The sequence below is a fragment of the Ambystoma mexicanum genome, chromosome 4q (assembly GCF_040938575.1).
Source record: "Ambystoma mexicanum isolate Mex_15411 chromosome 4q, UKY_AmexF1_1, whole genome shotgun sequence".
Lineage (NCBI taxonomy): Eukaryota > Metazoa > Chordata > Amphibia > Caudata > Ambystomatidae > Ambystoma > Ambystoma mexicanum.
Window position 1 is genome coordinate 324,930,288 of NC_090928.1, and position 25,707 is coordinate 324,955,994.

At 44.1% G+C, this 25,707-nt stretch overlaps 1 protein-coding gene across 5 annotated transcripts in view; it reads left to right on the forward strand.

Annotated features, from left to right (window-relative positions):
* BIRC6 (baculoviral IAP repeat containing 6) overlaps positions 1-25,707 on the forward strand; it is a 3,097,233-nt gene that overhangs the window by 2,109,179 nt on the left and 962,347 nt on the right. For all 5 annotated transcript variants that reach the window (XR_011268132.1, XM_069607902.1, XM_069607904.1 and 2 more), the window contains one exon: positions 8,851-9,051. Coding sequence is in view for 4 of the 5 variants with exons in the window: in XM_069607902.1 (XP_069464003.1) it covers positions 8,851-9,051 (201 nt within the window). In the remaining variant the exon portion in view is untranslated. The remainder of the gene's footprint in view (positions 1-8,850; positions 9,052-25,707) is intronic.

Here is a 25,707-nt window from a genome sequence, read left to right on the forward strand (position 1 = left end):
AACCATCATAAAGAGCATCATCTACCTTCAAGTACACTTAAACATGGTGCACATTTGGCTATACTGCCATCTAACCTGCCTGAATGGTTCCAGAACTACACCTGTAAATGTTTTAGGAACTGAAGAGTCAGCTGGGGAAGAATATTTACACACACTATTTTAACAGTTAATAACTACTGTTCACTATTAAGCTGTATTTCGAATGGATTGTGTCCTTCCACGTATTCCTCATCTTAGATATATCCTTACCTTTAGGTTTCGCCTTGGAAATATTTTTCTCTCCAGCAGAGGGCGTTCATCTCGAGGCAGCGGCATCGATGTCCCTCTGCGGCATCTGTCGAGCACCGACGTCATCCCCCGTATAAGAGCCTCGTGTGCACCCATTTGGCTTTGTTAGGGAGAATTCTCTCTTTAGGTTGAATTTCCTAACCTAGTGAGTCCCCCAGCAGCTTTGCTGGATTTCTGGAGTTTGTTTTTTTTTCTCCTGCCAAGAGTGAGACTTTTTTTTTTTTTTCCCACTCTTGGACATGATTTATGGTGTTCCTTTGACTGTTAATGGGTTTTATGGGCTATGGGGTCCTTTACTCCATAGGGTCTCATGTGTTTTTACTGTGTGTTACACAGCACCCTCCGTGCAGTAACACAGGGGTGTCATAGTGACACCCCACCATAGACTCCATACCCTGGGACTGACTACTGTCTCCCAGGGCATGTAAAGTCACCATTGGCTTTACTAGTCCCAAATTATTAACAGAAACCAGTACAAACCATCATATTGTGGGCGTACTGGTCGGGGCAATTCAATTGCCCTGAGGTCTGTTAGTTGAGGGGGCACGTCTCCGTCCCCCCTGATCGAGTTTTGGCTGGTGGCAGTGGAAACTACTTTTTATATTCGACCGCGAATATTTCCCTATGGGATTTTACCATTGTTCGAGGCTACCAACTTTAATTATTTAATTCTCATAGCCCCGAACATACCGCCGGTTTATTTAATTAATAATTCGTCGGTTGGTATTTTTTGCCAGGACTCGATTCTAAAATGGCGTTTGTGTTCTCTTCTGTGACTCCAAGCCAAGTCGAGCCCTTTGTTCCACTTTTTGGCAGGCTTCTCCACAGAAGCCTCCAAAAGCGGTGCCACTCTGTCTGGGTACCACAGGGGGTGTGGGAGGGGGTTTAGGCACCCTGACTGAGTTACCTTGGGAACTCAAGTCGCACTCTTGTGTGATTGGCTCACCACTTAGCATGTTTGATTGACAGCTAGGCTGAGTGAATGGGGGTATGCTGCATAAAAGCAGGGCTTTGGGGACTGGAACTTCAGAAGTCGCCACAGGACCTGAGAATCCGACGAGGGAGAAGCTGAGCCGACCTACCACGACGACACCACCGGTGGAGCCCTGCGGAACCGACTTACCACTTCCCGACGACAGAGAAGATCTCCCGGCTGGAGAGGCGGCTTCCCCTGACTGGTGGGCACAACCAGTTTACCTTCTTCTCTTCGCACCCCAGACCGGCTTGTGGTCGAACTGCCCGTGCCAAGCACCCGGGCAGCCGGATAGCCACTTAGCACTGAACCGCGAATCAACGGATCGCTCCTTGTACCTGAGAAACTCTGCGGCTTGTTTCTTCCCTGGCAGTACAACGGACTCCTGTCTTCCTCCCCGACGAGATCCTCTCTTCCCCCGGACGAAGCACCGACTTGCATCTGCTGCCAGGAACAACTGCCCCCGCTGGAGTGTTCTCACCACTTTGAGGTACCGTGTTCGCCAGGCCTCCCTTTGTAAAGATTGCTACAAGGTAATAATAACCCCTTAACCTTCTGGACTGGGCTGGCCGCCTTGACCCTCTAACTGGTCCAACTCCTTTTTGAACCGTTACAAGACTTTTGTGCACTGCAACCGTGTGACCTGGGACACATCTTGTTTTGATCCTCTTAAAGCGGATCCAGCCTACTGACTCTGAATTCACGGTGTTACTTTGCCTTCCTCTCTTGTTGTGTTTGTGAAAAAGTGTTGGGATATGTTTCAATTTATTCTCGGCTTTTCTCTCCCTTTTTAAAAACGAATTATTAGAGTGCCATCTACGTTAAGGGCTCACCGCTGTCTGAAAATAAGTGGGGCTTTACTTAAGACTTGTCTAATATTCTTTTAAGGGAGTGTATATCTTTTAGTGACCGTGTTTTTGAATTGCTTACTATTAGTGCCTGTGTGTTTTCCTAGATGTGGTTTTAAATAAATAATCATCTCTTTTACACCAAGCCCTGGTCAGTGTTTACTTGTTTTATTGTGTTCTCTTGACCTATTGTGAATACTCTGTATACTGCTTAACTCTTCTTGAGGGAAGTCTGACTGCTCATCCAAAGTTACCAAGTGAATCTGTGTGGTACAGACTGCTACCAAGTGGGTTTAATGCCAAACACCTGTAGTCCTAAATCTTTTGCAGTAGTCCCAGAGGGAACTGCACAGGTTTCTGCCTAACAGGCTTCAGTTCCGTTTTTCCGTTAGCTTCGCTTCGGATCGAGTAAAACGGCGCTTCAGTATTTTGTGAGAAAAAAAGCAATGTAATTTTCGAACCCTTCCACACCGAAGACAGGCTTTAAAAAATGCCTAAAATGTGGAAACAAAATGTCCCTGACGGATCCACATAAGAACTGTCTATGGTGCCTCGGTCCCGACCACCGTACGGAAGACTGTGGTTCGTAACAACCGATGACCCACAAAGCCCTAAAAGAGCGTAGAGGTAAACTGGCGATGGGGGAGGGTGTTTCGAAGTCCACTTTAAAAAAGAGAGACTCAGACGAATCTTCGAAATCATATAATAAAAAACATCAATCGAGGAGTAGATTGAGGAAGTCGTCTTCTAAGAAGGCTAAGAAGAGACGGCATTGATCATCCTCTTCGACATCTTCGGAAGAGGTTATCACATGTCCATCTAAACATGACTCTCCAAGGAAATGGGAAGCTTTTCGAGTATCGATGCTAAAAAAATTTGAGAACGCGGCCCAGACCCCCTCAAAAATAGCTAAAGAAGACCATGCTCCTGCTCACAAGAAAGGTGACCGAGGAAGGTCCAAAACAAGAAAGGCTCATAAAAAGACGTTGAGAACGTCATCGAGAGACTCTTCTCGATCACCTCGTAAGTCACATCCTTCGGTGCATAAATCAAAGGCAGAGGGAAACAAAATGGCATCGAAAGATCATACGCCATCAAAGTCGACATCGACGCCGTCGAAGACTTCGAAGCTCCTCGAGTCGATAACTCCCTCGAAGGAAGCTATGTCGAGCCCGCGCTCGAAGACCACGAAAGCTTCTTCGACGATTTCCACGGTTTCCTCAATGATTACATCGAGGTCGTCGAAAATTCCTTTGACGATGTCGAAGGAAGTGATTAAAACTTCGGCGCCATCGACGCTTTCCTCGACGCCCAAACCTTTAATAAAGGAAAGACCTGTAATGCCCAAAAAGGTTTTTCATCCTGAGAATCAACATGATTTTTTTTAGGACTATGTCATCCATCTATGAGGCAGAATCATCAGAAGAAGAGGAATTAATCTCTGCTGGTGTTAAATTTGGCACAAGATCTGTCCCAGAGGAATTAATTGATCCTCAATCAAGAATTCAAGATCTGCAAGAATGTTTGGAAACAGCAAGTGGCCTGGATACTTCTCCAGATTATGATTTTGACACACCAGACTCATCAGAAAAGGTTGATACGAGTTTTAGAAGACTCCTGAGCAGAGTTACAGAATTTATGGGGTGGGATAGGAGTTCACCAGTCAGTCTTGATGATGACATGACGGATATATTATCTGGAACATCCCAACAAGACCCCATTCTACCATTTCATATTGCATTACAAAGAAGGGTTAGTTCTGCATGGGAACATCCTGAAGCCATAGGTGCAGTAAATAGAAAGTTTGTGGCAAAATATAGACCATGTACATCTGATCCGTAATACCTCAGCAAACATCCAACTCCGGAAAGCTTAGTAGTACAGGCAGCCACTTCCACAAAGAATGCGGCATACCCTACAATCTCTCCAGATAGGGACGATAAAAAGGTGGATGCATGGTCTAGGAAAATCTTCACATCTGGCAGTATGGCTTTGAAGTCTACTAATGTAACCTGTACCTTGGCAAGGTTCACATATACCCTGTGGGACTGCATGTCGGCGGCAGCTGAACGCATCCCAGAAGGGGGAAGAACGTGATGGCTTTCTAGCTATTATAAGGGATGGAAAGGAGGCTTCTGGAGAATGCCTTGAATCGGGATTGGACACAGCTAACAGTATCAGCAAGTCCATGGCGACTAGCACAGTGCTACGTAGATTTGCGTGGCTAAGAAAGTTTGGGTTTGCTCCTGATGTGCAATCCAGACTTCTTAATATGCCCTTTGATGGCTCGAGGTTGTTCGGTAGCAAGGCAGATGAAAGTTTGGAGAAGCTACAGACCTCCAAAGCGGCCGCAAAATCTCTAAGTGCCGCTATAAGACAAACTCAGCAACGCCCCTACAAAGGCTCATCTTCCTGGAGGGGACGTCCTTTTCGCTATTATTCCTCAATTGGAAGAGGGCAGGCCAATCAGAGATCAAAGAAAATTTCCTCGGACGAGGAAAAGGTGCTAGATCAGCCCCAGCAACGGCATCTGTACCGTCAGCCGCTGCTGCAGCTGCCGCAAAACCACTGAGGTTTTGACCCACAAGACCTCGGTGGGAGTCAGAATCTCACAGCATCTAGAAGAATGGCGGGGCATTACTTCAGATGCTTGGGTACTGGAAACAGTATCCCAAAGTTACTGCCTTCCTTTTATAAAGAAACCTCAGAATCATCCTCCGGAATACAACTCTGCCAAGCATCCGGATCCGCTCCTGTTGCAGGAAGTTTTAACCCTGCTACAGAAAGGTGCAATAGAACATGTACCTGTAGCGGAGAGGAACACAGGTTGGTATTGCCCATACTTCCTTATTCCGAACAAAGCTGAGACCCATCTTGGACTTAAGAAACTTGAACAAGTTCCTAATGAAGGACAAATTCAAGATGGTCACACTTTCTCAGATCTTTCAGGCTCTCCAACTCCAAGACTGGTTAGTATCATTGGACCTTCAGGATGCTTACTTTCATGTGCCAATCCATCTCAAGCACAGAAAGTACCTGAGGTTTGCGATTGCCAATTCTCACGATCAGTTTTGAGTTCTGCCATTCGGGTTGACCTCTGCCCCAAGAGTTTTCACCAGGTTGATGGCGGTGGTGACAGCGAGTCTCAGGAGAGGGGGGATTCATGTCTACCCCTATCTGGACGATTGGATGATCAGAGCACGTTCTCCAGAACAAGCCCTGGATCACCTGTCCAAGACTTGTCACTTCCTTCACAGACTAGGTTTTTCTCTGAATTTAAAAAAGTCAAACATGATACCATCACAGAAGCTCCAGTTTATAGGAGCAGTCCTGGAGAGCTCACCACATTCTGCAGATGGTAATAAAATTCCAGAATGCCCATCATCTTCCGGCCTTCGATTTTCTCAGGTTGCTCGGTCTGATGGCATCCTGCATTTTTCTGGTGCCAGAAGCCAGATTTAGAATGAGATCTCTTCAATGGGCTCTCAGAACTCAGTGGTCCCATTTCTCAGGGGAAATGTCAGATCTACTGCAGGTCCCAGCCCAAGTAGCAAAGGATCTACAATTGTGGGCTTGCAAACATCATATCCTCAGAGGAGAATCTTTTTGGCAGCCATGACTTACGGGGTGGGGAGCCCATATCAACGATCTGACAATCAGCGGACGTTGGTCTCCAAACTACACATCAATCTTTTGGAGTTGAGGGCAATCAGACTAGCGCTGAAGGCCTTCCTGCCCTCTGTACGGGTAAAGAATGTTCTGATAATGACAGACAACACAGTGGCCATGTACTACCTCAACAAGAGAGGAGGCGTAGGATCACTACCTCTGTGCAGAGAGGCGATGCAACTCTGGTTCTGGGCAATACAAGAAGGGATCTCTCTGTCGGCAATTCATCTAGCCGGAGAGCAAAACACAACAGCGGACGCTCTGAGCAGGCAGAGCACAGTCTCTCACGAGTGGGAGATAGCTCGGGAAGTCATTCAAGAGATCTTCGCCCTTTGGGGAGCCCCTCAAGTGGATCTGTTTCCGACCGGAGCCAACCGGATGTGCGAACTGTACTGCTCAAGGGAATTTCCCCCAAGAGGAGCTCTAGGGGATGCGTTAGTGGTGGAATGGGAGTTTCCACTTCTGTATGCGTTTCCTCCAATCCCTGTGATCCCTCAAGTAATCAGGAGGTTGAGGAAGTACGGGAAAATCATGATCCTAATTGCCCCAGATTGGGCCAGGAGAACTTGGCACCCGAATCTTCTCGACATGTCCATCTGCCCTCCAATACGTCTTCCAAGAAGAGAGGATCTTCTCTCGCGACAGGAAGGTCATGTTCTCCATCAGGAGGTCAACACATTCAGCTTTCACGCATGGCTTCTGAAAGGCTGAGATACAAGGATTGGGATCTTCCGGATGACGTGATGGAGATTTTGCTTTCGGCTAGAAGGCCAGCAACCAAATCTCTGTATCAGTGTTGTTGGAACAAGTTCAGTAGCTGGTGCAGAGAAAAGAATGTGGACCCATTTCAATGTGGCTCCAGGTTAGGACGATAAAGGAATACTTAGCAGCGCTATCCATCTTTAAGCACTCTTCCGAAGAAGAATCTTTATTTTAAAATACCCTTGATAATTCAATTCATAAAAGGTTTAAATAATGTTTTACCCCCAATACCTTTCCAGGTTCCAGTGTGGGATCTAAACTTAGTTCTAAAATGTCTCACATATGTTCCATTTTAGCCTTTACATTCTTGCCCACTAAGGCTCCTTACGTTGAAAACAATACTCCTTGTAGCATTATCAGCCCGCAGGGTAAGTGAGTTGCAGGCGCTTTCCAGCGGTCCTCCTCACACCATCTTTTATAAGGACAAACCTTCTTTTTTACCAAAGATTGTTTCGGACTTTCATCTGTCACAGAAAATAACCTTACCTACGTTTTACCCTCCTCCTCATGCAAGCAAGGAAGAGGAGCGACTTCATAGACTAGATCCCAGAAGAGCTCTTAGTTTTTACATCTCAAGATTTGCAAAAATTTGTCAGTGTGATCAACTTTTCGTGGGATACACTGGACGTAAACTGGGCCTTCCGGTAACAAAACAAACATTATCCAGATGGATAATTTTAGCCATAACAGAATGTTACAGATTAGCGGGAAAAGAACCACCTGATGGACGAAGAGCTCATTCGACCAGGGGTATGGCAACTTCAACAGCACTGAAAAGGGGTGTCCCTGTGCAAGATATTTGCGCTGCAGCCTCATGGTCGTCTATGCACACCTTTATAAAACATTATGCATTGGACTCGACTTCTTCTCAAGGAGGTCTGTTTGTGAAATCTGTACTACATTCTGTACATGATTAGAAAAAGATACTGTACTCCCACCTCGAAAATTGCCACTGCTATGGGAGTCTATCATAAAATGAGGAATACGTGGGAGTACACAATCTATTCGAAGAAAAAGTTACTTACCAACTGTAATGGTCTTTCGATTGGATGTTCCTCCTACGTATTCCTCATCGACCCTCCCATCCTAACCCCACAGTACAGTTTACGTGAATTACACTCAAAACTCTTTTGGGGCTTGGGTCAAAAGCGGCATGTCATTGACTATCAAGATCCATGGAGGATAATATACGAAAAAACAGAACTGAAGCCAACGGGCGCGCTAGAGGTTCTTATACGGGGGATGACGTCAGTGCTCCATGGATGCCGCCGAGGGACATCGACGCTGCGGCCTCGAGTGGAGCACCCTTTGCTGGAGAGAGAAAAGAATTTCTGGGGCGAAACCTAAAGGTAAGGAAATATCTAAGATGAGGAATATGTGGGCGGAACATCCAATCGAAAGAACGTTACAGTTGGTAAGTAACTTGTTCTTCTCTTTACACTTGTGTCTTCATTATGTCCTACCTCCTGTGTCCAACTACTCCTATCACTGTAAAAGTACTCCCTGTACCTTTGAGACTCTGCTTGAAAATTCTAGTTTTGTCATGGAATAGCCAGCACCCATGCGGAGACATGAGTACATTGTGTGTATTTAGAATATACCAGGTCTTTGGGCTCAATTTAGGAAAGCAATGATGACATTGGTTAACACAGTTGAACTTATTTATGTTTAATAACATTGATGTTAACCTCCTTCACCTGGCTCTGTATAACAAATCTCCATGTTTATACCCTGGATTTCAAACAAAGGGCCTGCAAGGTTTCAGTAAAAAAAAGTTCTAAATGTGCAATAGTAATTCTATTTCTACAAATAACTTCTGGCTTTTCTGTGAATGAAAGAAACTCATAAAACATTCTGGGGAGAGAAAAATTGTCGGTTCTATATCCAAACTTCTTTTTTAGTGTCATTGATTGTTACTTGCTTCACTGTACATGTAGGAGGATCAAGGTGCAATTGTATGGATGGTGACAACTTAAGTAGTTTATTTACAATACTGAGACTGATATTGCAAAAAAGTATTCTTTATTTTCTGAGATGCTCAGTCAGTTAGCTGGAAAAGAGACATCTTGCACCAGAAAATCAAGAGCAGTATTGATCTCTCATATTGCTTGTCCTCTGCTTACCATTATCAAATACTTGGTTATATTTTTCCTTTGTTCAAAAGAAAGAGTCTGTTCTATTTGCCTGTGTGTGTGCCTTATCCATAAACATTAATGATTTTGCCTTAGTTGTTAATAATTTAGTTAACTATATAAATACTACTTATTGCCAGTGTTTGCTTGCTTTTTCCCCCCAAAAAATGCATTACAGGTACAATAACCTCAAGTAGTCCGACAGCACAGCCTGCTGAGGTGCTGCTGCAGGCTACACCGCCACACAGAAGAGCTCGCTCCGCTGCTTGGTCTTATGTGTTTTTACCTGAAGAGGCATGGTGTGACCTTACAGTTCATCTCCCGTCTGCTGTACTGTTGAAGGAGATACACATTCAGCCTCATCTTGCTTCTCTTGCCAGTGAGTTTGCTTTCTTTTAATATGGACTTTCAAACTATATTTTATATCAATTGAGTATTCAGGATGTTCACTTTTAATTATCGTTTTAATAACTGCAAATGGCAATGCTGTTGACAGCTTTTCACAATTACTGTTTTTACTTCATAGCTAAGCAAAAATCTCTGCATTTCTCCTTATTTTTTGCCGATATTGTTTTAGCCCTTCTGTTTAAACAGCCCAACACTTTTAACATTTTTAATGTACTAACTAGAATCTTTGCAAATGTAAAATGCTGATTCTAGTGCAGTTTTATTTTCTTCCTCACATGATATGATTCTATCTTTAAAAAGGTAATATTTTTACGCTGGCTTTGTTGAAATACCACCGTAGCTACAGAAATAAAAAAGACCTATTTCACAAATCAATGGCTTTTGTAGCCACGGGGTACAGGAGTAGACCACCACCCAATAGGTAGAAAATCTTTTATTTCCCTGGCTGGCTTTAGTGGTAGCTGTGGCTTATCAATTAATGTTCTTTTAGGTGGGGAGAATGGTGGTTTCATAGTTCTTCTAACCTTCTATATGGGAAATGTCCACACAGCAATGTTTGAAGTACTGGGTTTTCTGCGAAGGCAATTAAAATGCTGGGCAGGTTACAGGTAAGCATGCATTTGTATAAGGTACTTTTACAAGATTCATGACCCTGACCGTTAGTCACTAGCAGTGTCCAAAACCAAAGCGGTCCTTTGGCTACCAAGTTTGACTGGTGGTACCCCAAGTGGCTCCACATGACCTGTGTCCACTCAGCCTGGAGTTGGTTTTCTATTGGACTTAATGGGTGAAAGACTGATTTCCGATTGGATAAGCAGGATGCTGTTTCTGATGCTGCATCACTTGAAATGTTAAGGATAGACCCTAGGTTAACCTATTAGTTTTGAATGCCTTTGTGGTTGGTTGTGTTAGGCTGCTCTAGATGACTGACAATCCAAACTTTGGATCCTCAAAAGGATTTAGGTCTGCAATGGCAGTCCTGGTCTCTGGTTTATCAGCGAAAGGTCTAGTGGTGGTTATGATCTGTTGCCAAGCTTATAGACTAAAGACCCATGAGCGAATGGGGTTGAGCCAGGCAGATGGCAAACTGCTGAAGTAAGTGCAATTGCGCTGTTCATCACTAATAGCTTTCTGTATCCAGCGGTTGCAGTGAAAGTAAGAGCCTGCTCCTCGTTGCTGTGTTTCTGTAACACTCGTTGGACGCTATATGTTACTGCCTCTCCTGGTGTCACTTGGACCAGTCTTTCTGTCGTGTCTGTGCAGGCAGGAGGCCATCCTCTGTGAATGGGGGGTTCCTTGAATTATAACCTAACTGTTATTGCCAGTGGAGGGCCAGTACATCAATTTCCTGTGGAAAGTAGAGAATGTTGGTGTCCTACAACAATGGCAGAACTTGAATGCCACATTTGTTCTGGGCAGGGTGCAATTCAGAAGAGCTTCCTATTGGTCAGCTTTGGTTTGGCTTCATCTTCTCGTACAAATGTCAGACTAGTAGCTGTTCCTTTACAACTTTCGTTGTTTGACCAAAAAAGAATACATACCCCCCCAACTAGGCAAGTACATAACCTGGGAGCTGAATTGACCACTTAGACAGGGTGCAGCTTTCCAAACTTCTGGTGGCCTCAAAATCTTTGGGCTGCTGTCTTATTTAAACCTTTTTTCATCTTTCATGCAGTATTCCGATTCAGACTAGGAATCTGATACCAGTTCACAATTCAGCCATATCTGGTGTTTGGAACAGTCTTCATGAACAAGGATTACAGGAGCTGTGACCATCTATTGTCACATCGGTTTTGTTTGGGAGAATCTCCCAAATGACCATCCTGAACTAAGCAACCTTGCTGTACTTTTCATGCGTCCATAGACCATCAAAAGTAGCCATGGTTGAGCAGCAAAGGTATGCTTATCCAGAGGCATGTAGGGCAACAAGTTTAGTGTTATTGCTTCAAATAAAGACGTGCCCTCTCAATGTTGCAATTAGTTATGCCTTGTTATTAATAGTCCGTTTTGATATATATTTAGTGGAAAGCCTTTATGTTAAGTGATGTTAAGGAAAGGTTTAAGGCAAGAAAACCCTTGAAATTCTGCAACTGTTTAAAGCTACACCACCTTAACACAGAGCACCCCTGCTTTCCAGCCCATTAGCACACAGATATCCTCACCAATGACATAATTTATTACATCATCAATTACATCACTGGAAACTAGAGCACACTGAAGACTGCCATAGCCCTTTACATTTTTGCTCAGGGAATGTCTTTTGGCCTTTGACCCCAGGCCCTACCAAAAGTAGCCACTGGGTTTGGCCTATGTTCAGGCACTTTGCTTCTTTACCCCCAATCCTCTCATAGCGGGTTCATTGGCTGGTGGTCATGGCATGTGGCCATACTGCAAGGCCAGGCCCCACCAAGCCAACCAAAGTGGCCAGTGGGCATGGCCTGCAGACAAGCCCAGTAGCCACTTTAACCCAATAAGGGGTCTGCAGGTATATATTTCTCTTAGCATGCAGTACACCTAAACAATATGTTTGTTTTATGTCTTGCAATAGACCAAGAGAATGTTTTACCATGAAGGGTAGTTTCTGTGATATACAAGGTTATCTCATCTGTCGTGTCATCAGTGAGCTTCAGTTTCCTTTGATGGCAATTAGTGATATCATCTGATATGTGGTCTGTGTGCCCATGGACTGTTCAGATTGGTATTCAGAATAAGTGGTGTAGCTGTCATCACTTGCCGCTTTGGTGTAATATTGTGTTAAACGATCATCTAACATTTCAATTGTTGACTGAATTTGAAGGCTTTTGTTGAGTTTAACTCGTTCAACATCACTCAGTAAAGTTTGTCCAAGAGATTGTCAAGAGTTTTGTTATGCTATATCCTCAACCATCTGTTGTACTAAAGTTGTTTAAATGTCATTATCAGACATGTCCTATTCAATTTTATTTTTTATAATATCTATTTTATTCAAATAAAACTTAAGTTACAAATCGTTCATTAGATGAGCTACATTCAAGGAAATACCATACACTTTACATTGTACATTCAATAGCATATAAAGCATTGTACAGTGTTATGAACTTTCTTTCGCTCAAGGTTATATAATTAGTTTTTATTCTTTTAAAGCTCCATTATCAGTATTAATTTTAGACCTAAACTATAACATGAAACGTACACAAACATCACGAAACTGCATTTTTAATTCCCTCCACATTCTTGAATAACCATATTCTCAACCATACAGATCATTGAATGATGTCCACGTTTCAAAATATAAATCTTCCTATCCATCTTCTTACACAAAGTATTTATATTCATGAAAAGAATAACATGAGCCGGATCTGTACTCGAACAATCCTTCACTACCAAATGTATCCTATCTGGTACTTTAGTCCATAATGTAACAAGCCTTACAGAACTCCAAAGCATGTGATACAATGAGGCTCTCCTATTTCCACAGCCCCAACATATATAATGTTCTAATAGTCCCATTGCCTAAATCTTAACTGGGGTCCAATATAGATGTCCTATAACCTCTTTAAGTGTAAGCCAAAGATTGCAATCTGGTTTTGTATTCCAGACTTCGCTACACATTTTTCTCACTGTTTATATAGAAATGTCATTATTCAAGTCTACCATCTGTTTTTCTCATATACAATCCCACTGGATGCAGTGCAAAACATTCTCAAGTATAAGCGTAATAAATGTTGATAACATTCTAGGGGGATTGTGAAATAGTTTACATCGATCTGGTTTATCTTTTATAGGACGATCTAGCTTTTCAAATCTTTGTACAAGCAACATCCGAATGTATGAGTATCTTATCCAGGGTTTGAAATTGAGGGGAGCTTTTTAGCTCCTGCTTGTGGAGTTGCTTTTGACTCCCCAAGCCAACTGATATAGAAAAAACACACCGATGTGGATTTAACTCTATGCGTTTGTGACAATCTATTAAAAATATTAGGACACAAATACAACATTTAAAGCAGAAGGGGTCCTAAATAATGGATAAAGTGAAATGTTTGCATTTTATGTGGAAGTTAGATTTGCGGAACATTATGTAATAGCTCCTGGTCCCCCAGTAGTAGCTCCTGGTCACTGAGTAATGGTGGATACCCATGAGCTGCTTTTAGCTCCTGGTTATCAAATCTTAATTTCAATCCCTTTTACCAATTCTCGTCTTCTCAGGTGGAATTGAGCTACTAATCTTTTGAAATGTGACAATTTGATTTCCTTCCATAATATCTTCTATTTTCATCACCCGTTTTGTAATCCCGATTTTCCATTAGAACCTTTTCTAATGTTCAAGCTGGGTTATGCCACAAAGATTCTTCTTTATCAAGCCAAATATTTTAATGATGGTCTTTTAGCCACACAGCTAATGCCTTTCTCGATGCCACAATCGGTGGAAGATTCCGTCCTGCCTGCACAATTGTATTTATTTTATTCATTTATGAAGCGCACTAAACCCAGGGGCATTAAGGCGCTGTTAAAACCAGCTACACAACTTTGGGGTGGGGGGAGTCAGGGAGGAGAAACAGGTGCTGGGTTTCGGTTTAGGCAAAGAGCCAAGTCTTCAGAGATCTCCTGAACACCCAGTAAGATTGTTCTGCTCTTAAGGCTGGCGGAAGTGAGTTTCTTCAAAGTCCAGGGAAGAAGCGCTTGGGCCTCCATATCAAACCGTGGCGGAGTATCCACTGAAATTAATTTTAGCCAATAAGCAGACTTTTTAAAAAGGAAATCTCTTATGGTATTTTTCAAGATCTGGATATGCAATACAACCCCTGTACACATTGTAGACTAAAATATAGCGTGAATTTGCAGCATTGCCTTGCCTAGATAAAAAGAATTGAAAATACTTTCGCTCTTTTCTTTAGCATGGTTTTGTTGAAATGTAGGGGCAATGATTGACTATATAATACTTTAGGAAGCAGAACCTTTTTGATAGTGTCTATTTTTGCGGAGAGTACTAGTTGAAGTTTACTCTATTTCCAAAAGTCTTTGTGCCTATTTTCTATTACTTTGGACACCCATCTCTACAATGTTCTTTATATCTATCTAAATTCTCAGATATTTTTATTGCACTTTCAGAACATTTACATTCTTCAAACTCTTCTCTGCAGAAATGTAACATTAGTGGGAACTGTTGGTATTCCCAATACCAGCAAAGTATTCTCTGGTGGCTGCTCGCAGTTTTTTCCACCTTCCCCCTCCCTCGCCTGTGGGAGTTGAAATAGCCTTAAGGCACATGATTGGAGCGCGACAGATGGGAGAGTGGTGATGAAGAACTTATAAGAGGTTTGAGAACTTGGAGAATCACTGGTCTCTAGTATGTTTGAGAGACAAGGGCCTTAAACGCTTTGGGATGGCATGTGTTTGCAAGACACACATGATGGTGTCTTACTGGCTTTGGAAGGGCAGCATGTGCATACAGGCGATGTCCTGCCTTCTTTAGGTGAAGACGCCTTGGGAGTGGTGTTAAAGTAGGTGAGGAGGTCCAATGTGCTGCAGCTGTTAAGAATATTGGGTGGTAATGAGGAATTGTGACGAGGGTGTGCGATGCAGTGATGATGAGCGAGTTTGACCAAGAGGGATGATGGTATAAGGGACTGTGGCGAGGAGTGCAGATGCTCGAGTAAAGGTAACGAGGGACTGAAGATGGATACCAATTAAGTATATTGATGGACTGTGCAGAGTAGTGGGTTGGGTGTGGTAATGAAGAACTCTGAGGGTTGCAGGGGTAATGAGTGACCGCGAGGATGAGGGATGTGGCTGTAATAATGGATTGTGACTAGATTGTGACTAGAATGACTGTTGGAAGGGCAAAGAGGGTTGGGGGACTAGATGCACATGCTATGTACATATGTGTGCGTGTATATGTTGTTTATTTTATTTGTTTATGTACAGGAGGAACTATGCTCTTTGGATCACAAACCTATAGATTAGATATTTTATTTGCCAGGAAGCAGTGAACTTCTTAAAATAGGGTGAGTTTGACGGACATTCTGACCAGGGGAGTAAATAGAACAGTCACCATGGACAATACATAAGTGGACATACATAGATTAAGGACAACGAACATTGGACAATTTTAAGTGCAGGTAGGCGGTACAGCCCGCTCTGCTTGGGATGTGACCCTGATGGGTTGTGGCAGAGGAAGTGAGGGACGGAGGCAGCTTAGAGGTCAGGGGAAAAAATGTTAGCTAGCAGGCAGATGGGGTAGGTGAAGGGTGTAATGTGATGAATCGGAGGTGGTTATACCAAAAACCCTGGCCTGGACCCCTTCTAATGGGCCAGGGGAAGGTAGCCGCTACCTGATCCTGACCCTCGGGGTAGAATTCTGTGGGAGGATGCTCAGGTCAGGCGGTATGGGAGAACCCTCTTTATAATGTCCCTAATGATCCTACAATTTTAATGTAATGTGAAGTTGAAGGCACTGATGTAAAAACTAAGAACATTACGGACTTCAAGTCCAATAATGCTCTCGGTAATGAGACGAGTAAGAGGGGCACAGTTGTTAAACCGTTGTGAGCGGTCTAGTTCGATTGACCCACAAGCGGGCCCTGTTTTGCATTTCGCCCTAGTGTGTTTGTGCACATGTGGAGCAGCGGAAGCTCTGTTGACAGACCATGCGAGCAGCAGAAGGCTGACTGGAGCTGTCAAACGCCAGGGAATGCCCGACACGTGAAGAAGCAGCGAGTCAGAAGGAGATGCCATCAAAGACAGGTGCGTTCGCTTGACCTAGATGACCCCGGGGCTCTCAAAATTAGACCACTGTGTAAAAATACATATTTTGTATATTGACCTTTCGAATTGAAACAAAGTAAATGCAGCATCCAAAAGGGGGAGAAGTCGAATAAGAGAAAACTGTAACCATTATTGCAGAAGCCAAGAGGAGGCAATAATTAAACAAAGTGAATGTAATGTACCTAAAGGGAGAGACTGAATAAGAAAATATTGTAACCCCCATTGCCACAGCCAATGGGAGGCATTAATAAAGCAAAGGGGATACAACTTGCCAAAAAGGGATATCTAACAAGGACACATTATAACTAGCAATACCAGGGCCAAAGAAAGCTAAGAGTGACATCTAGACCATTTGAATGTAACAGTCCCAGAACAAGATACCATGCGGGAGAAAGTTGTAAACTACATTGCCTGCAGCCAATGGGTTGTGTATAAAGAGATCAGAGACTGCACAAGAAGGGCCTTCCTTATAGAAAGGATCAAGGAGGAGAGAAGTGTAGCCTGCATTGCCTATGGCAAACAGATCACTAAGAGAAGCATTGTACTTGTGTACAATATACATGCGGAAGAAGTTATGAACCAAGTGTGTTGAAAGTCAAGAGACTGAATAAAGAAGCAGTTGTTGATTCAGCTATTCCTGTTATAGATTTAAGTGTGGGAAGGTGGGAACAAACCTCACCACAAGAGTACAAGTAGTAGTGATGGGAGTTTTATACTGGTAGGCAAGTACACCACGAAAGCAACAAATAGTGGTTAGTGAAGTCAAGTCCCTTTTTTACAAACACTCCAGAATACAGACGACTCACTAGGGAATTAGGCCAGGAGATAACATTGCAAGGATAACCAGGTTTAATTGTACAGACTACAAATATCGGCAAATTACTCATCTGCTTGAGAGTGCTCTGACTTGTACAGTTACAAACGGGGGCTTAAAAACCCCACACGTGTCATGCAATACAGTTCAATTGTGTACTACCGATTGGAGGTACCCTACACATGAGCCTGCTCCATAGGGGATGCCAGGCAGTGATTGGTTCGGTTTTTCTAGTCTGGATCCACATGGGTCAGCTGGGCTCATCCTCGCGGTGAAGGTCAGGGCATACATTAATACATTGTTTCTGTCTAAACTAAACAAGCTAAGCCTGGTTATTTATCCATTGTGGCAGGCACCTGGGCGGCATGGGAAGTGGAGCCTGGGGGAATGGAGGATAAAATAGTCACGCCGACCCACACATTCAGGGCTTTGTTGATGCTGCAGTTCCTGCACTCAAGGTTTCCACACTGGGTTTTGTTCTTTAATCCATCCCTCCCTGTACCTCCTGTTACAAAGGATTTTGTAAATATTTTTTTAACAACTTTAAATCTGGTTGCAGCGGGTTACAGTGATAATACTACCACAGCTTTAATGCTGTGGTAGTATTTTCACTCTATCCCCGTACTCTGCCCCCCCCCCCAGGCCCTCCTTCCCAGCTCCCCTCCTCATGGGCATGGATTCTCTTTCCCCTGCTTCCAGGTCTGTTCTCCCAGTCGGTTCGCAGGGTGAGTCTCGCTTGCTGCGGCTGGAATGTCTGGGCTGGGAAGGTCTTGTGATATTCCAGGACCGGGTCCCAGCAATCTGTGAAGCGGTGTAACGTCCCTTCTTTGGCTGCAGGGACCTTCTCGGTTACTAGGATGTCCCAGATCTTACCACACACAGGGGGAGGAGGGGGCCTTCCCTAGATTTCCATCTGCGGGCGAGCAAGATCTTAGCCGCTAGCAGGAGCTGGGTAATTAGTTTTGCTGTCAGGCCCACTCTTGGGTAGCAGTCCGGATGCGGGGTGCCCAGGATGACCACTTCCGGCGATAGCAGGAGTCTGCAGTGGGCGATTGCTTCAATTGTTCGGAGAACCTTCTCTCAGTAGGATTGTGCTAGCGGGCATTCCCACCACATTTGGAAATAAGTTCCTCTGGCTCTGCATTGCCTCCAGCAGTTCAGGTCTAGTGAGTTGTTGAAGTGGTGTAGTCGTTCCGGGGTGTAGTACCATCGGTAGAGCAGTTTGAGTGCTCCTTCTTTATTAGTGATGCATCTGGAGGCGGAATTATTTCTGGTCCAGATGTCGATCCATGTCTGGTCCTCGATGTCATGTCCCAGGTCCGCTTCTTATTTGGTCATATATGTAGGTCTGGCGATCAGCATGTTCTCTTGTAGCAGCCTATAGAGTTTGGTGATGTGGCCTCTCCTGGGGGCCTTCCGACAATGAGGGGGAAGGAGTTCTCTAGGGGCTCTTTGTTTGATGGCTGGGAGATCCAGTGACACAGCTGCGCGTAGGCGAACCTGTCTGTTTCTAGTAGATTAAAGCGGGCTTTACTCTCCATGAATTCCAGGGGAGACCAATTTTTGAATAATTGTGATAGTGTTCGTAGGCCCCCTTGGGACCAGTTGTCGAAGTTCGCTGCCTTTAGTCCTGGGGCAAAGTTCGGGTTACAGAAGACCGGGGAGATGGGGCTCAGCTCCTTGGGGATCTTTTTCTTCCGTCGAGAGTTCTCCCAGGTTTTTAGGTTGGCCTTGGTTGATGAGAGGCTTGTTGGCCATTATCTGTGTGCTGCTGCTGATGTGTGTAGGAGGTCGCCGAGAGGAATTGGGCATCTGGCTTGTTGGCCATTATCTGTGTGCTGCTGCTGATGTGTGCAGGAGGTCGCCGAGAGGAATTGGGCATCTGGCTTGTTCGATGTTAGCCCATTTCAGGGATCTACCATGTCTGTCCACGCAAGGACGTTGGTCAGCTGGGCCGCAGTAAATTAGTTGCTGAGGTTCAGTACTCCATTCCGTCCCATGTCGCTGCTCCCGTCATCACCTTCTGGGGATCTGTGCTTTGCCCCTTTCCATATAAACCGTGGGATTTGCTTCTGCAGCAGTAGGAGCGGTCGCAGGGGTAGAACCATCGGTAGCGTGGACAGAGGTACAAGAACCTCGGTAGAAGGTTCATTTTGCACGCAGTCACTCTCCCCAATAATTAAATCTCCTGGGTTTCCCATCTCCTAAGATCAGCCTTCAGCTCGCTGAATAAGGGGGGGGGTGCGGGGGTGTTGGCTGCATATGATTTTTTTGGGGTCGGCTGCGATGTGTACCCCTAGGTATCGGGTTGTCGCAATGCTCCATTTCGAGTAGTAAATAGAGAAGCCTGCTGCTAGTTGAAAGGCCTCCAGCTCTGTCAATGCCGCTGGGAGTGAACTCCGGCAGTTGGTGAGTGATATCACGTCATTGGCATAGAGGGACGCTTTGTATTGTTCCCCTTTTTATTGTAAGTCCTTCTATGGCGCTGTTGTCGCAGACTCTCTGGGTGAAGGGTTCCATGATTAAGGCAAAGAATAGTGGGGAGTGCGGACATCCCTGCCTTGTTTCGCATGTGAGGGGGATGTGGGCCGACCTGTGTTGGTTTACTCTGTTGTTTTGGGGGCTTTGTAGTTTGCTAGTACCATGGTGCGGAAGTTGGAGCCAAATTGGAATGCTTGCAGTGTTAGGTTCATGAATGACTAGTCGACTCGCACAAAGGCCTTGGCAGCATCTAGAGTGAGTAAGGCCATTTCCTGCTGTTCCCCCGCTGCTATTTCCACTATGTTAAGGGCTTTGGCGGATATTGTCTCCAGTGCTTCTCCCCGCGATGAAGCACGTTTGATCTACATCAATGAGTGTGGGGAGAACCCTTGCTAGCACCTTTGTATATGTGTTTGCATCTATGTTGAGGAGAGATATAGGTCTGTAGGAGGTACAGTCCCTTGGGTCTTTTCCTGGTTTCAGCAGCATAATGGCCGTGGATTCCTGCATCAATGGGGTTATAGATCCTGTGTCTCGGAAGGAGTTCAGTAGTTCCGTCGGGGTGCCCGTAACGAGGGGGCTGTAGAGTTTGTAAAACTTGGGTGAAAAGCCATCTTTGCCCGGGGCTGTAGGTTTTAAGGATTTGATTACCTGTTCTACTTCTTCTTTTGAGATGGGGAGCTCCAGGGTTAATCTGTCCGATTCTGGGATGTGTGGTAGGGGTGCCCCGCTATATATTGCTCCTGTAGCTTTAGGTCTCGGGGGGGAGGGGGGGGGGGGTGGCCGTCATTGTGTTTAGTAGGTGTGAGGAGGCCAGTTGCAGTTTGGTGCCATCATCATATTGGTTGATTTCCCTCCCCCCCCCCCCTCCTCTATGGTCCTTGAGGCCGGTGATCCGATTTTGATGGCAGGTTTTGGCTAGTTTCCTGACTAGGAACTTGTTCGCTTTGCTGCTGTGTACGTAGTAACTCTGTTTCGTTTGGGTTAGGGATTGGGCCGTCTGTTCGGCATAATGTGCTTCGTTTGTTGCTGGCGATGCACAACGCTTGGGTAGCTTTCGAGGACCATCCCTTCTTGTGGTTCATCTCCGCTGTGGTTATGTCCTTTTCCAGTTGTTCCCGCAGGGTGGCTCAGCATTTCTTGTAGGCGGCTGTATGCGCTATTATTTCCCCTCGGATCACTACCTTCATGCCTTCCCATCTATTAGCTATCGATGTGGGGCTGATCGGGTTTTCCTTGAAGTAGTGCTTAATGGCTGTGGCGAGGGTGTCTCGCAGGGCCATATCATGGAAAATTGGGTCGTACAAGGACTATTGTGGTCTTGGTGGGGGCTCTGGGTTATGGATACATGCTGTTAGGTACACTGGGGCATGATCCAATGGTATCAGGTAATATTATCCCCATATATATGGTCGCCGTACATAATATTGCCGGGAAAAGGTTGTGGCGATATTATATGGGTGACCATATATATGGGAGAGGGGCAGCCGAAAAAAAAAGAAATAAGGGTTGCGGGGGTGTCCCCTGCATGTTCCATGCAATAATGTCCCCACAAAAAAACGGCCATTTTTGGGCGATATTTTTGCATGGCGATATTTTTGTGGGAACATTATTACATGGAACTGATCCAATAGTAGTCTCGCGCCTATGCTTACTTCATCCGTGAAGGAGAGGAGTTGTGGGTTCGCCAGCAGCAAATCTGTACTGGAAGAGGTGCAGTGTACGTGGGAGAAAAAGGATTAGTCTTTAGATGTTGGTGATCGGACCTCCATGTGTCTACTACTTCCAGGTCTTTGAAGAGCTGTCGAAGAGCGGTGGCTGTTTTAGCGTCTTTAGCCCTGTATGCTAGAAAGAAATAGTTGCGCATGCTTAGCTCTTCTCTGGACACTTAATTTGTGCTGGGACCTGGGGGTCGCCATCTTATCACGGAAGGCAGAGGTGTGGGGCTGGCTCCGGCCTGGCTGGGTGGGGGGTTAGAGATCTAATGGCAGTTTACTGGAGATGCATGGGCACAGCACGGAGCCTGGTGTCTCATTCTCTTGCAAGGCGCATTCCTTTGGAAGATACTAAATATTCGCAACACTGAAGGAACGAGGGGGAAGTGTACTTCCTGGGGAACTGGGCTCTGCGGAATCAGTGTTTCCCAGGAATTGGGTCTAGTGAGCAGGGAATGTGAATAGCGCAAGCCTGCAGCTTATCCCTTGTGGGCCTAATACAAAATGGAGTTATGGGCTATGCGTTTTCTAGTGCTGAGCATCTACCTCGAAGCACTACAGTGCCTCTACATATTGCCCGATCGTGTGGATTGCCCCCCCCCATACGTTATTATCACACATGGTATTTGCCTTACCTGGAAGCACATAGGGGGGTGGGATAGGCTAATTTCCATCCCAATATTAGCCCTGGCAGATTGAGTGTACCTGGAAGATTATTTGAAGTACTATAATGTGGTAGAAGGTTGTGGTGGAACGGAAGTCATAATTCCACTACTGTATTTTGATGAACTGTTGTAAAACCATCCTGACAAAAGTATTGTTCATGAAGAAGAAATGCAATGTGATACAAAGAGGTTGGCCTTCAGAACAAAAGATATTTACATTCATGTTGACTTTATGTATGAAGAGATAATCTTTTTGGTTTGCCAAGCAGAAAGCTTTATCAATTGTCTCAAGAGTGAAGAACCTTTTTGGAACTGAATGAGTCACTTTGACAAGTGAAAGACGTATTGGAACTGTTTATTCTACTCTGAGTGGAACTTGTCTAGTGGTGCGACCTTTCCTAAACTTGACTGTATGCTTGAAACATCCTGAACTGATCCAGGGGAAGGGGATACAACCCTAGTCACAAGGATTCCTGTTTATAATTTTTGTGTTTGAATTTACATGATATTTTGGGAAGTTTAAATTGCCAAGTGATTTCTTTGTTTTTGTTGTGTATTAATGTGAGGGACAGTTATTTTGGGCATGCGGTCCTTTTCCTTTAGCCTTATTTTTTTAGGTAGGCATTCATCTCATCCTTTATTTTTAAGAAATGTCCATGCACATGGCGGAAGAAGAGAGAAATAGCAGAAGCAAGAGGAAGCACAAGAAGCCACAAGGGTATTCGAGAAGGAAGACGAGAGATTACAGGAAGGCTTGTAGAGTTGGCTAGAGGAAGATGGATACAGTGGTGCCTTCCGTGGGTAGATTAGTGAACCAGGAGACAGAAATTAAATATATTTTTTAAAAATGAGATGCAGACCCATCCACAGATATGAATAAAAACCGAACTGATTTCCTAATCAAATGGGTAAATTTGGGTATTCTAGTTGAGGACAAATGTAACTATCCTACATTTTCTGTCATGCCTACCATATACTTTCTACTGAAAGTTCATAAAAGTATGAAATAATCACCAGGTAGGCCGATTGTGACATCGTGTGGTGCCCTACTGGAAATTATTTTGAAGTATGTGGATGAGACTCTGCTACCATTTTATATCAACCGAGACTAAGGATTTCTTATGTAAGATCAATGGTATTGCTTTGAGAATCAGATTTTATGCTGGCAACCTGATGGCAAAAGGATGTCAATATTTCCTAAACACAAGATCATTGAACTATTTACAACATGGTATTATGATCATTTAAATGATTGACCTGTGTTTGACAAACAATACTTTCCTCTTTTACAATGAGTATTATATACAGACCGGCTTGGGCTGGCCTATAGGGCAGTCGATCAATGTGCAAACCAAAAACGCAAAATTCTAGTGTGAGGCCGTTTTTGTTGGTCAAAGTGGGCCACTTTTTTTGCCCATGTGGGGCCAATTGATACTTCACCATGAGACTAGTATTTTTGATCAATGTTCTACAATGAATATTCTTTAAAATGCACAATTTGCATCACATTTTGTCAATATCACCTGCCACAAAAAAAATGATTTGCCATTTGCAACTGAGACAATTATTTATTGGTGCCCGAGACAGTTTTATGCCACCGTCAGACCTGAATACAGCCAGAATGCACCGTCATGGGTCCCATCTTTCCCCCCCTGAAATGTAGTTCAATTGACTTTCTCCTTAGAAGAAAGTGTGCATGACAAAATCGCATTCGACTGTTACAAAAAAAAAAGTTAGGAACACCAGAAAAATATCCTGAGTGAGGACATGTTCCAATAAATATGCTGGCAATGTATAAAGGGTGCTCTCCTTTTAAACCCAGCAATCTGTAGTGAAATATACTGTGGCAAACAAAATCCCATTAAAGAAAGAAGTGCTCCTGGTAGGCATATACTTGAGCAAGCTTGCCAACCTTAAAAAACCCCAAGGGGTGGTGTCCGCCTTCTAGAGAAGTGTCCGCCCACATGTGCCCATTACTTGTGCCCTGAAAAGCAGCCACAATCGGGAGATAAAAACTGCACCAGTGTCCTGGATTGCAAACTCTCTTGCCACATCCTGACTTGCCCTCATAATTTCCAATCCTCACCCCCATAATTTCCGATCCTCACCCCCATGTCTGGCTTTCAACAATACTCTGCTTTATAAAGATAACTTAAAGTACACATACCATAGTGTCATTCAGATATATAAATCCTTATAGAATTTTGTTGAGAAAGTGTCCAATTGTTGCATTAGTCCCCCATCTTGACTGGGAGACTACAGAATGCAATTCAGCAAAAGGCAAAGAAATAGTATCTGAGGGCAATACTTCCAAGGACTGACAGTAGCACGGTTTAAAAATCAATAATGCGCATTCCATGTTTTTTATTTGTGTTTTTGAGATGCTTAAAACTAAGAAAACACACGGCATCCGGGACTGTGGACTGTCTCCCGAGCAGTAACCAGGACCGACCCTGCTTAGCTTCAAAGCTAGGAAGGGGTTGTCCCCTGAGGCCATGTTGCTCTAAGTGGTCTTGTAACGTGTGCTCGTTTATTAGGCAACGTGGATTGAGGGGGCCAGCCCTTCCTTGATTTGATGATAAGCAGGGTTACATAGAACTTCATTTCTACGTAGGGTTACGTAGAAAGACCATAAGTCACATAAATTAACTCACAAAACAAGAAACACAGTAAAAAGGTGAATAAAAACATTGCAAGTAACAGTGTAGATGCGCTGGGTCCCTTTCAGTTCGTGCAAATATGCTCAAGAATAAAAAGTGATAGATTTTAAATTTTAAAACTGAAATAATCAAAACATAATATAGTACATTACACTTTAAATTTGATGAGTGGTCTCGACCTTTGACAGAACCTGTCAATGTAGAACTTAAAAACATAACATCACGCTTTTCATTAATAACACGATTATATCCATCAATATAGATTGAACCATCAAACAAAACATGGATTAAGACATTGGGGACCCCAGCCTTCTCCTCCACCCCTGCACCACGTACTTCCCCAAACAGTGTGTTGCCAACTGATTCTTGCCCCCCTTCAGGCACCTGGAAAGCGTACTTAATTATTCTTATACTATGTTGATTGAGGATGAGTTTCAGGTACTTTATCCTAATATCAAAATACCTTGGGCAGAAAAAGATGAAATGTGCTACGCTTTCCACTGTGTTCAAACAGTGCGGCCAGTCTGGAGAGCTATTCTCGTTCCATTCATTCCTCAGGCTTGCACGCGGGAGGATAACTATTCGCAATTTCATGTAAAGTGCTCTCAGAAGCTTGGGTTGAATCCTGTCCAGATACTGTTCAAAGCCATACAATTATTTTCAAAAGTGAGTAACTGCCCAGGCTTCTCGATTGTGCTAGCTTAAGAGAAGTTTCCCTTTCCCATCATATGCTGATTTCAGTTTCACTTTAAAATTCACTGGAATAGTTTCTGGGTTAGACCAAAAATTGTTCCAACCCATTATGCTCAATTCACTCTTTATGACGACAAACCAAGCAAGATTTGGGCCCCCATACTGGGCAAGTAGATCCCCCAATTGCCTCTCTAAATTTGCCAAGATTCTCGTCGAGTGCCTTTTTGTCATTTGACCACGGCACCGTCGATGACTGCTTTGTCAGCGAACCCCCTCGTCGACAAAATCAGCTCCTCCGTCATCGTTGAAAGGTTCAGCAGCAATAGTTGTTTCCACCTTCACAGCAGTGACGGCTCCAAGGATCTTTTTGCCTCTGCGGCTCCATCTGCGATACCGACCATGACCTAGTCGTCTGCGCCCACTGTGCAGATCCCAATTGTTAGGCAGAATTATATTCAGTACCCTTTGGGAACACCACACACAATTAAGACTACACGTGACAGTACAAATTCACCTTTGGTACAAGCCTGTACTACAGTTAGTGGTAGCGATGGCTGAGCAGACAGACTTATCTCAATAGTAAGTGAGCAGTATCAGATAGTTAACAAAGGACAGCAATTACTATGATTCAGGCAAACACTGACTCAAGGTTTTCAAGTAAAAGAATATACATATTTTACTCTCCAGTTGTATAACATTACACTATTATAAGCAGTCTAAAAATCACACTCTTAATACACCACACCACTTACCTTAAATTCCAGACAAGTTAAGCTCATAAAATGAAGTGGGAGCAAAATGGCACTCCAGCAATTTAACAGGGAGGGAAAGACAAAGTTAATAGAAATTAAATCA